At 43.0% G+C, this 12,080-nt stretch overlaps 1 protein-coding gene across 2 annotated transcripts; it reads right to left on the reverse strand.

Annotated features, from left to right (window-relative positions):
- Nucleotides 1–5,011: 5,011 nt before the first annotated feature.
- LOC127335771 (uncharacterized) lies at nucleotides 5,012–7,548 on the reverse strand. 2 transcript variants are annotated; one of them, XR_011752565.1, is made up of 4 exons: nucleotides 7,206–7,548; nucleotides 6,956–7,109; nucleotides 6,042–6,539; nucleotides 5,012–5,391 (listed from the first exon to the last, which is right to left on the reverse strand). XR_011752565.1 is itself a non-coding variant. In XM_051362501.2 (4 exons), exons 1-3 carry the CDS (start codon nucleotides 7,393–7,395, stop codon nucleotides 6,131–6,133), a joined length of 303 nt encoding a protein of 100 aa, XP_051218461.1. In that variant the 5' UTR covers nucleotides 7,396–7,543; the 3' UTR covers nucleotides 5,012–5,391; nucleotides 6,042–6,130. The 2 variants fall into 2 exon arrangements, 1 of the variants encoding a protein (XP_051218461.1); XM_051362501.2 differs by lacking the exon at nucleotides 6,956–7,109 and having other exon boundaries at nucleotides 6,042–6,147; nucleotides 6,444–6,539; nucleotides 7,206–7,543.
- Nucleotides 7,549–12,080: the final 4,532 nt, after the last annotated feature.

Raw genomic sequence — 12,080 nt, forward strand, 5'->3', positions numbered from 1 at the left:
TAATCAAACTTAACATAGTATTCAACATTCATCGGATCCCAGCAAACCAAACATAGAGAATTACATAAAGATGATCTTGATCATGTAGGGCAGCTCACAAGATCGATACATGAAGCACATGGTGGAGAAGACAACCATCTAGCTACTGCTATGGAACCATAGTGCAGGTATGAACTACTCATGCATCACTTCGGGGGCGGGCATGGTGATGTAGATGCCTCCGGCGATGATTTCCCCCTTTGGCAGGGTGCTAGGAAGAGCTTCACAACCCACGAGATGGGTTCGGCGATGGCGGCCACGACGGAACTTTTTGTGGATTTTGGCTCAGGTATCCAGGGTTTCCCGAGATCGTGAATAAATAGGCGGAGGATTGAGTTCAGTGGGGCGCCTAGGGGGGGCCACACCATGCCTTGGCGTGGGCCAGCCTTTGGCCATGCCAAGGGCAGGTGTGGGTGCCCTGGTGCGCCTCTTCGTCCCCCCTCCGAACTTCATCTTCGTTTCGGTAAAATATTGACTTCGGCTTTTGTTTCGTCCAATTCCGAGAATATTTCCTGTGCAACTTTTCTGAAATACAAAAACAACAGAAAATAGGGAACTGACACTATGGCATCTTGTTAATAGGTTAGTGCCGGAAATCATGTAAAAGTGCAACGAAGTGTAAACAAAACACATATGAATTGGTGTAAAACAGGCATGCAACATCAAAAATTATAGATACATTTGAGACGTATTAGCCACCACCACAGAATTGGTGGTTCTCCATTTCTTCCACTCTGAACTTGTCTTGTCCGCAGACTCACCGACCTGACCAGATACATACCCCTCCAAATTCTTGGTCTTCAAGATTAGAAGAGCCCTTCTTGACCAGCTCAGGTAGTTTCCCACACCTTCTACTTTGATCTTGTTTGGCATGAGATCGATCTTCTGAATTAGCTCTACCTGTTGAGGAACTGCACCGGAGTAGCTAGCACCATCCTCCTTCTTGGCGATGAGGAACTCCGTCAGTTTCTCCAAGACCTGAGCTAGCTATTGGTTGTTGCCATTCTCCCCCATCTCCTCCTTCCAACACTACCACCAGCTCCTCCAAATCCACTGCCCCCTGCAGCAGATCTGAACTTTCCCTTCCCTTTTTCACTCCACCAGAGAGGCGCACCTCCCAGCAGCAGCAGTCTTGGCCAACATTACCATGGAACCATACTTTGATACCATTTAGAACACAAGATATGTGAAGGTGGCTAACCTGTTTGGGCAGCTGCAACTGTATGTCAACAGCGGGGGTGAGAAGTCTTCATGCCGTTGTAGTGTGTACATATAGCAGTTGCCGATATATAGCTTTGTTACATGTACATAAAGTTAGCGCAAGTGGAAACAAAAGCAAAATGCACGACCGTTGTAAAATTAGTGTGTATTATCAACAGCCCATGTTATCATACAATGTATTGTGCATTTATGCAACTTCTTGCTCGCGTAGGGTTCAAGTTTATCATTAACTAAAAATATATTGAGAAAAGGTTATCTGGGACACAGGACCAGACACATCATATGTTACCAATACTTGATTTTACTCAACTCGCCGCTAAACACTCTACAAGGCACCTGAGTTGCAGCTGGGATGGTTTCTCAAGGGCGCGTTTGGTTGCCTGCATCGGATTCCTGCACCACTGGCGCAACGGGAAGGAGTCCCCTGCGCGTTGCAGACGAGCCATGGGCCATAAAAGCCACGTTGTTTGGTGGCTTGCATAGAGTTTTTTCAGCCCGTGGAGATTTGGGCTCTGTCCGTTTGGTAGGTTGGATTTGAGGCTTTGTAGCAGCCCAGAACGGCACCCAGTTGTTTAGTTGCAACCCATAATCTGTTTCTGCTTACCTCTTACCTTCGGTGGTGAGGTTACCCGAGATCAACAGCGCAAGCAAGAATAGAATCAAAGTTCAGGAAAAATTAGCACTGATCATAGTTCAAACATGGTCATAGTTCACGACACACCATAGACGATCATAGTTCAACAGACGACATGAACAACAACTACACACAGACTAGATAAGCTTCAGATATGACTTTGGAAGACGACACACCTGGTGGCGTCACCATGGTAACATCACATGGTCATCACCTCACTGCAGGTGTGGTCGAAGATTACCACATTGTACTGGAAGGTGGACACGTTCTTGAAGACAAAGAACTGGCCTATCTGCAGCTAATGAGCAACGGTGAAGACTGCCCACCCGTCGATGTATGTGTCATCGCCTTCTCTCACCGTAGTCATCCTCCAGTAGCAGCCAGTGTTGGTGGTGATGATGATGTTCGAAGGGATTTCTCCGAACCACATGACGAAATCATGAGGGATCCGTAGCCGGTTGAAGGTGGGCCTGAAGACGATGCGCAGGAACTGGTCCAGCCCTACGTCCGGCAGGAAGTGACCGACGTTAGCTGCCCAGCTTCTTGGACGGTCCCTCGACGGGGGTCTCAGGTGACCCAAGCTTAAGCTTCTCAGTCTGCCACAAGAACACATGCCATTAGAGGTGTGCCAGCTCACAAGTATATAGATGAAAACGAACATTGGAAACATGTGATGCCTCATACATTGGATCACACGGCAGCTCAAGGGACTGCCCTCAAACTAAGTCTAGTGTGCAAGTAATCACACACACACGACTAAGTTTGAGGGCAGCACCTTGTCTTCCAGTGTGCCATTGTTGAATCATTGGCCATTGCAGTAGACTAACAAAATGAGGCCTCATAAATTGGATCACACGGCAGACAAAGGGACTGTCCGCAAACTAAGTCTAGTGTGCAAGAAATATGGCACATGATGGCGTGTAAAGCACACGTCCGTTGGGAACCCCAAGAGGAAGGTGTGATGCGCACATCAGTAAGTTTTCCCTCAGAAAGAAACCAAGGTTATCGAACCAGTAGGAGATGAAGGCCACGTGAAGGTTGTTGGTGGAGGAGTGTAGTGCGGCGCAACACCAGGGATTCCGGCGCCAACGTGGAACCTGCACAGCACAATCAAAATACTCTGCCCCAACTTAACAGTGAGGTTGTCAATCTCATCGGCTTGCTGTAAACAAAGGATTAAACGTATGGTGTGGAGAATGATGTTTGTTTGCAAAGAACAACAGAGAACAATGATTGCAGTAGATTGTATTCAGATGTAAAAGAATGGACCGAGGTCCACAGTTCACTAGCGGTGTCTCTCCAATAAGATAAATAGCATGTTGGGTGAACAAATTACAGTTGGGCAATTGACAAATAGAGAGGGCATAACAATGCACATACATATCATGATGACCAATATGAGATTTACTTAGGGCATTACGATAAAGAACATAGACCGCTATCCAGCATGCATCTATGCCTAAAAAGTCCACCTTCGGGTTAGCATCCGCACGCCTTCCAGTATTAAGTTGCAAACAACATACGATTGCATTAAGTACTGTGCGTAATGTAAACAATACAAATATCCTTAGACAAAGCATTGTTGTTTTATCCCTAGTGGCAACAGCACATCCATAACCTTAGAACTTTCTGTCACTGTCCCAGATTCAATGGAGGCATGAACCCACTATCGAGCATAAATACCCCCTGTTGGAGTCACAAGTAACAACTTGGCCAGAGCCTCTACTAGCAATGGAGAGCATGCAAGATCATAAACAACACATATATGATAGATCAATAATCAACTTGACATAGTATTCCATATTCATCGGATCCCAACAAACACAACATGTAGCATTACAATAAGATGATCTTGATCATGATAGGCAGCTCACAAGATCTAAACATGATAGCTCAAGAGGAGAAGACAACCATCTAGCTACTTCTATGGACCCATAGTCAAAGGATGAACTACTCACGCATCAGTCCGAAGGCGATCATGGTGATGTAGAGTCCTCTGGGTGATGATTCCCCTCTCCGGCAGGGTGCCGGAGGCGATCTCCTGAATCCCCCGAGATGGGATTGGCGGCGGCAGCGTCTCTGGAACTTTTCTCGTATCGTGGCTCTCGGTAATAGGGTTTTCACGACGGAGAGAATAAATAGGCGAAGAGGCAGAGTCGGGAGGCGCTCGAGGGGCCCACACCCTAGGGCGGCGCGCCCCCCTTCCTAGCCGCACCGCCAGGTGGTGTGGGACCACCTCGGCTCTTCTTCGTCTCCTCTTCGGACTTCTGGAAGGCTCCGTGGAAAATAAGACTGTGGGCTTTTGTTTCGTCCAATTCCGAGAATATTTCCTGTGTAAGATTTCTGAAACCAAAAGCAATGAAAACGAGGCGGCGCTTCGGCATCTTGTTAATAGGTTAGTGACGGAAAATGCATAATAATAATATAAAGTGTATATAAAACATGTGAGTATTGTCATAAAACTAGCATGGAACATAAGAAATTATAGATACGTTTGAGACGTATCAAGCATCCCCCACTACAAGAAATCTGCCATAAGTTGACAAAATAAAGGTGTCACTGAAACGTCAATAATGGCTACTTGTGACGTTACGGTGATGCTTTTCAAAACGTCGAAAGCTGGAAGTCAGCAGTGACTGCTTAAGACGTTCCACTTCAAAACGTCGTAGAGCTTTGTGACGTTTTAAAATGTCACTGACGACATGACGTTCCCAAAACTTCATGGGCACCTGCCCCCGAGTCCAGCGTGGCAATCCAACGTGGCAAAATTGTGATGAATTAGATCCTACGTGGCTAGTCTGACGTGGCAAAATTACGATGAAATTAAATCGTCGTAATCCAAAATCAGCCCAATCCATTTCGCTGGTTTGCATGGGACAAGCCCATTAATATCAGCCTTTTTCTTCTAGGCCTTGGTCTTTTCTGATCCATTTAAATTTTGAGCTTATTTTGCAGCCATTGTTCGGCCCATTTATCTTCTGGGCCTCATATTTGTTAGCCAATTTACCTTTCAGGCCTTGATCACTTAACAACCTTTACATTTTTTAGGGCCTTGGTCTTTTTGCGATCAATTATTTCATCCCATTTGTCAGTTTTTTGTTTTCAAACAGTTTGACAAAATTAAACAACATATAATTCAATCAAAAACAACAAAGACATGAAATTCTTTGAAAGGAGACAAGTAATCCATGGATCAAACCACAAATACAAGAAAGACACAAGGATGCACATAAAGCTAGCCCATAATGTAAACCCACCCTACAGCAGCAACATCCATTATCAGTCCTTCTGGCCAGACACAGCCCCCAACCTCCAGGCATATATGCCTACACATCCCCTTCTTGCACCTGCATGATCAGGACATCTCCTGTCCACCAACACTATGGCAACCTACCAACTTGTCTGTGTGTGCACCGCTCTCTCTAGCAACGCGTCACAGCGTCCGGCTACCAACCACCACCGGCCCAAGAGCAAGACTCCACCGTATGCTCATCCATCTATTTTGCATGACAACAACAATGCAAAGGAAAATTAGTCCACAAGTACATATTTAACTGGTCAAGCCAATAATGAAAACCATTCAAGAATCAGGGACTGGACTATTTTGCATGACAACAACAATACAAAGGAAAATTAGCCCACAAGTACATACTTAACTGGTCAAGCCAATAATGAAAACCATTCAAGAATCAGGGACTGGACAAAATAACAGTTTCACGATTCACAAAATATTCATGCTTCCAAAGAAAAATATGCATCAGACTGTAATAGATTTGTGCCTCTATCTACTGCAAGAGAAATGAGAGCATAGCCTAAAGTGAAATAAAAGAGTGCTAGTCATGTAAATGCTACCCCTGGAACATCATGCAACCAATAAATTCGAAAATAGAGAACTGGAGTATAATATTTTCCATTTTACGGAGATCATTATGACTATGACTTAGCACTTACATCATAAACTGAAAAGAAAGCAACACGTATATAATTAACCATAAAGTAACATCATAGAGACTTGATCAGACCCTAATACAAAGCTATTCAGACCATATATTCCATATCACATAGGTACTTGACTCAAAATAATGCACATCATCATGGCCCATCAACCAAGTAACAAAGAGGAGAATGAGATAGACCAAAGACTTACCTAATCTAGAGATGGCATCATTGCTTCAGGCTCGACAGCATCTCACCAGCTCGCACCTAGCCAGTTCCAAGAAGCACACCTCGCCTGCGCTAGCAGCAGCGTATCTCTGTGATATGCAACCATTTCTATCAGGAAGTTACTCTACTGCAAGAAAATTAAGTCTAGTTGAAGAAAAATTAGTACTCCAAGATGGTGTAAAGCAGCCATTGACTTTACTCTGTGATATGCAACCATTGCCATCAGGAAGTTACTCTACTGCAATAAATATGCAATGAAGGAAAGACTAGGCAGCAACAATATAGCATGAATGGATTCAATAAATCCTAGCTGGAACAAAACGAGGAAGCCTCCTTGTAGTAGACATTGACGCGCTCCAGCTGCAGGTCAGAGGTGACCACATACCGCCCCGTGGGGTCGATGCCACCACCTCCCAGAACTTGGAGCCGATCTGGTTGCTACATTGCCCGCCCTGAATGTGGAGGATCTCCCTCATCTTGTCTGGAATTCAGAAAAATGCAGAGTGAGGCTAGGTTCGCATAGTGCAGTAGTACACTTGAGAAAACGAATGGTGCAGCTAGATATATACTCAGTACAAATTAAGAACTGCCTTGCTTGGCTTTCTGAATCAAAGCATGAAGTACGTGTACAGGGTGCAACCTAGCTGCAGTTCATACGAACGAACCAGTCTCTACGACACTACTACTGGGTAACAGAGCAGGAAGATTCACAAAGCACCTAAGCTAGGATTTTGCAACGACAAGGTGCAGCTGAAAAGTAACTTCAAAATTAGATCCCTGCGACCAAACGAATAGGTCCGTGCCTACTGATAGTGTTTCAAACCTTAGCTGAAGACGATAACTGTCACAAACGAACTAACCCGGGGAACTGGAAGTAATATAGAGAAATTAGGCTACCAGATTGTGAAGCGTGGGCGAATCATGACATGAACCAGTAATAAATCTGCTCCAGACCTAGACGCGGCACATCCGCCAGATCCCTAAAAGCGCGCCTCAGATCTGCTGCTTTAAGCTCCAATCCACCCAACAGAAGCTCGAGCGCCTAACCAAACTATCAGATCCACGCAGCCCAAACCCAAAATCGCCAAGCAACAGATCAGACGGATTCACCAGAAATAAATGCGAGGAAGCGGCTGAGAAAACTTACGAGTGGTGAAATCCGGCTGGACGGAGCACCGTGGGAGTGCGGTGGCGGCGAGGGGAAGGTAGCGAGCGGCAGGGTCGGGTGAGGGGCGTTTGGGGACCATGGCCTCCTTGTAGTATGCGCCGCCGTGCTTCGACGCGAAGTCCGCCGCCTGCGCCACCTTGGTCCGCAGCTGTGCGAGCCTCGCCGCCATCGCCGCCGGAAGGGGGGAGGCGGTGAGAGGAGGTCTGCGGTGGCCGGCGATGTGGTGCCGGGGAGACGAGGTGGAGGCGGCGCACGAGGGTGTGTGGAGGAGACGAGGGAGGGGTCTGTGAGAGGAGTAAGTGGGTTTGGATACGGGCGACCTAGAAAAACTTTCGGACCAAATTTTGGTCTCCCGCGGCCCAAAATCGAAAGCCTGTGGCGCCAACACCAATTTCACAACGCGCACAGATTCACTCCAAAATTTGGATGACATGGCAGCCAAACACATACCATTGTATTGAGCCAAATTCCAATGACGTTATTGATTTGTCGCAATCGGCAGTGGAAAAACGTCGTAGGCCACTTAATTTTGCTAATGACGTTTTGACCTAAATTGCCAATGATGTTTTTCCCCAATAACGTCACGATTTTCTAGGGTTTTGCCCCCTCCCAGTGGCCAACGACGGTCAAAGCTAGGAACGTCATAAAACTATGACATTTTGATTTCCAGTCATAAAAAAAACGTCATATTATGGCAGATTTCTTGTAGTGCCCAAGCTTAGTTCCTACTCGCCCTCGAGTAGGTAAACGATAACAAGGATAATTTCTGAAGTGACATGCTACTATCATAATCTTGATCAATACTATTGTAAAGCATATGAGATGAATGAAGTGATTCAAAGCAATGGTAAAGATAATGACTAAACAACTGAATCATATAACAAAGACTTTTCATGAATAGTACTTTCAAGACAAGCATCAATAAGTCTTGCATATGAGTATTCTCATAAAGCAATAAATTCTTAATAGAAGGTTTTGAAGCAATACAAAGTAAGATATAAGTTTCAGCAGTTGCTTTCAACTTCAACATGTATATCTTATGGATAATTATCAACACAAAGTAATATGATGAATGCAAATAAGCAAGTATGTAGGAATCAACGCACACAATTGACACAAGTGTTTGCCTCTAAGATAGAAAGAAGTAGGTAAACTGACTCAACATAAAGTAAAAGAAAGGCCCTTCGCAGAGGGAAGCAGGGTTTACTCTTTGTGCTAGAGCTTTTTATTTTGAAAACATGGAAACAATTTTGTCAACGGTAGTAATAATTCATATGTGTTATGCATAAAACATCCTATAAGTTGCAAGCCTCATGCATTGAATACCAATAGTGCTCGCACCTTGTCCTAATTAGCTTGGATTTCCATGGATTATCATTGCATTACATATGTTTCAACCAAGTGTCACAAAGGGGTACCTCTATGCCGCCTGTACAAAGGTCCAAGGAGATAGATCGCATTTTATTTCTCGTTTTTGATAGATCTCAACTCGAGGACATCCATACCGGGACAACATAGAAAACAGATAATGGACTCCTCTTTAATGCTTAAAGCATTCAACAACAGATAATATTCTCATAAGAGATTGAGGATTAATGTCCAAACTGAAACTTCCACCATGATGCATGGCTTTGGTTGGCGGCCCAATGTTCTTCTCTAACAATATGCATACTCAAACCATTTAATCATGACAAATCACCCTTACTTCAGACAAGACGAACATGCATAGCAACTCACATGATATTCAACAAAAGTGTAATAGTTGATGGCGTCCCCAGAAACATGGTTACCGCTCAACAAGCAACTTATAAGAAATAAGATACATAAGCTACATATTCTTTATCACAATAGTTTTTAAGCTACTTTCCCATGAGCTATATATTGCGAAGACAAGGAATGAAATTTTAAAGGTAGCACGCAAGCAATTTACTTTGGAATGTTAGAGAAATACCACATAGTAGGTAGTTATGGTGGACACAAATGGCATAGGTTTTGGCTCAAGGTTTTGGATGCACGAGAAGCATTCCCTCTCAGTACAAGGCATTGGCTAGCAAGGTTGTTTGAAGCAAACACAAGTATGAACCGGTACAGCAAAACTTACATAAGAACATATTGCAAGCATTATAAGACTCTACACTGTCTTCCTTGTTGTTCAAACACTTTTACCAGAAAATATCTAGACTTTAGAGAGACCAATCATGCAAACCAAATTTCAACAAGCTTTACAGTAATTCTCCACTAATAGGTGCAAACTACATGATGCAAGAGCTTAAACATGATCTATTTGAGAGCTCAAAAAAATTGCCAAGTATCAAATTATTCAAGACCATATACCAATTACCACATGAAGCATTTTCTATTTCCAACCAAATAGCGATGAACGAAGCGGTTTTCAACCTTCGCCATGGACATTAAAAGTAAAGCTAAGAACACCAGTGTTCATATGAACAAGCGGAGCATGTCTTTCTCCCTCACAAGGAATGCTAGGATCCGAATTTATTCAAACACAAACAAAAATAAAAACATACAGACGCTCCAAGTAAAGCACATAAGATGTGACGGAATAAAAATATAGTTTCACTAGAGGTGACCTGATAAGTTGTCGATGAAGAAGGGGATGCCTTGGGCATCCCCAAGCTTAGATGCTTGAGTCTTCTTGAAATATGCAGGGATGAACCACGGGGGCATCCCCAAGCTTAGACTTTTCACTCTTCTTGATCATATTATATCATCCTCCTCTCTTGATCCTTGAAAACTTCCTCCACACCAAACTCAAAACAATCTCATTAGAGTCTTAGTGCATAATCAAAAATTTACATGTTCAGAGAGGACACAATCATTCCTAACACTTCTGAACATTACCCAAAGCTACTGAAAGTTAATGGAGCAAAGAAATCCATTCAACACAGTAAAAGAGGCAATGTGAAATAAAAGGCAGAATCTGTCAAAACAGAACAGTCCGTAAAGACGAATTTTTTAGAGGCACTTAACATGCTCAGATGAAGAAGCTCAAATTGAATGAAAGTTACGTACATATCTGAGGATTAGTCATGATTTTTCGCAGATTTTTCTGAGTTTCCTACAGAGAGATCTACTCAAATTCGTGACAGCAAGAAATCTGTTTCTGCGCAGAAATCCAAATCTAGTATCAACCTTACTATCAAAGACTTTACTTGGCACAACAATGCAATAAAGTAAAGATAAGGAGAGGTTGCTACAGTAGTAACAACTTCCAAGACACAAATATAAAACAAAAATTGCAGAAGTAAAATAATGGGTTGTCTCCCATAAGCGCTTTTTCTTTAACGCCTTTCAGCTAGGCGCAGAAAGTGTAAATCAAGTATTATCAAGAGATGAAGCATCAACATCATGATTATCCTTAAAAACACAACTTGTCACAATAGGTATCTTAGATGCTCAATTATCTAAATTTCCCATAGTGGTACTAAGGGCTTTATCAATTTTAGGCTTATAATATTTCTTTGGCTTAGGCACCTTAGAGACATACATGAACTTTTGCTCTTTACCTACATAAGATTTCTCCTTAAACTTAAAAGAAGAAAAAGTTGAACCCAAGATTCTCATAGCTTCTTCAAGTTCACCAATCCTATGAGTTTGATTATCATGAGTAGCACAAGTTTCTAAGACATCAATTCTTTCATTAATTCCTCCTAGAGATTTATCAAGTTTATCAGTGTTATCAAGTAATATTACCAATTTAGTATCAACACTTGGAAGATTTTTCTCTATGGCCTCCAACTTTTTCATGACATCTTCAAGAGAGATTTCAATTTTAGCTTCATTAACAGGTGGTATTCCAACTAGACTCTCAATAATGCAACTGGCTTCTAAAGCAGGAGTACCTAGGAAATTACCTCCCGCAAGAATACCAAGAACATACCTATTCCAGCTAGAGATACCAACATAAAATATCCTAAGGAGGATAATAGTGGAGTGTTTTTTAGTGCACCTATGATGAGCATCGCTAATTCTATACCAAGCATCTTTAAAACTTTCTCCCCCTTGTTGCTTAAACGAACGAACTTCAACTTCAGGATTACTCATTTTAGCAATAATAAAATAAACTAAGCAAACTAAATTAAGTAAAGTAAAACAAGTAACTATTTTTTTGTGTTTTTGATACAAAGAAAGCAAACAAGATAGAAAATAAAATAAAGTAAAGCAAGACAATAACAAAGTAAAGAGATTGGATGTGAGAGACTCCCCTTGCAGCGTGTCTTGATCTCCCCGAAGAACGGCGCCGCTTGATCCTTGATGGCGCGTGAAGCACACGTCCGTTGGGAACCCCCAGAGGAAGGTGTGATGCGCACATCAGTAAGTTTTCCCTTAGAAAGAAACCAAGGTTATCGAACCAGTAGGAGATGAAGGCCACGTAAAGGTTGTTGGTGGAGGAGTGTAGTGCGGCGCAACACCAGGGATTCCGGCGCCAACGTGGAACCTGCACAACACAATCAAAATACTTTGCCCCAACTTAACAGTGAGGTTGTCAATCTCACCGGCTTGCTGTAAACGTATGGTGTGGAGAATGATGTTTGTTTGCAAAGAACAGCAGAGAACAATGATTGCAGTAGATTGTATTCAGATGTAAAAGAATGGACCGGGATCCACAGTTCACTAGCGGTGTCTCTCCAATAAGATAAATAGCATGTTGGGTGAACAAATTACAGTTGGGCAATTGACAAATAGAGAGGGCATAACAATGCACATACATATCATGATGACTAATATGAGATTTACTTAGGGCATTACGATAAAGAACATAGACCGCTATCCAGCATGCATCTATGCCTAAAAAGTCCACCTTCGGGTTAGCATCCGCACCCCTTCCAGTAT

This window comes from Lolium perenne, chromosome 2, assembly GCF_019359855.2.
Source record: "Lolium perenne isolate Kyuss_39 chromosome 2, Kyuss_2.0, whole genome shotgun sequence".
Taxonomy (NCBI): domain Eukaryota; kingdom Viridiplantae; phylum Streptophyta; class Magnoliopsida; order Poales; family Poaceae; genus Lolium; species Lolium perenne.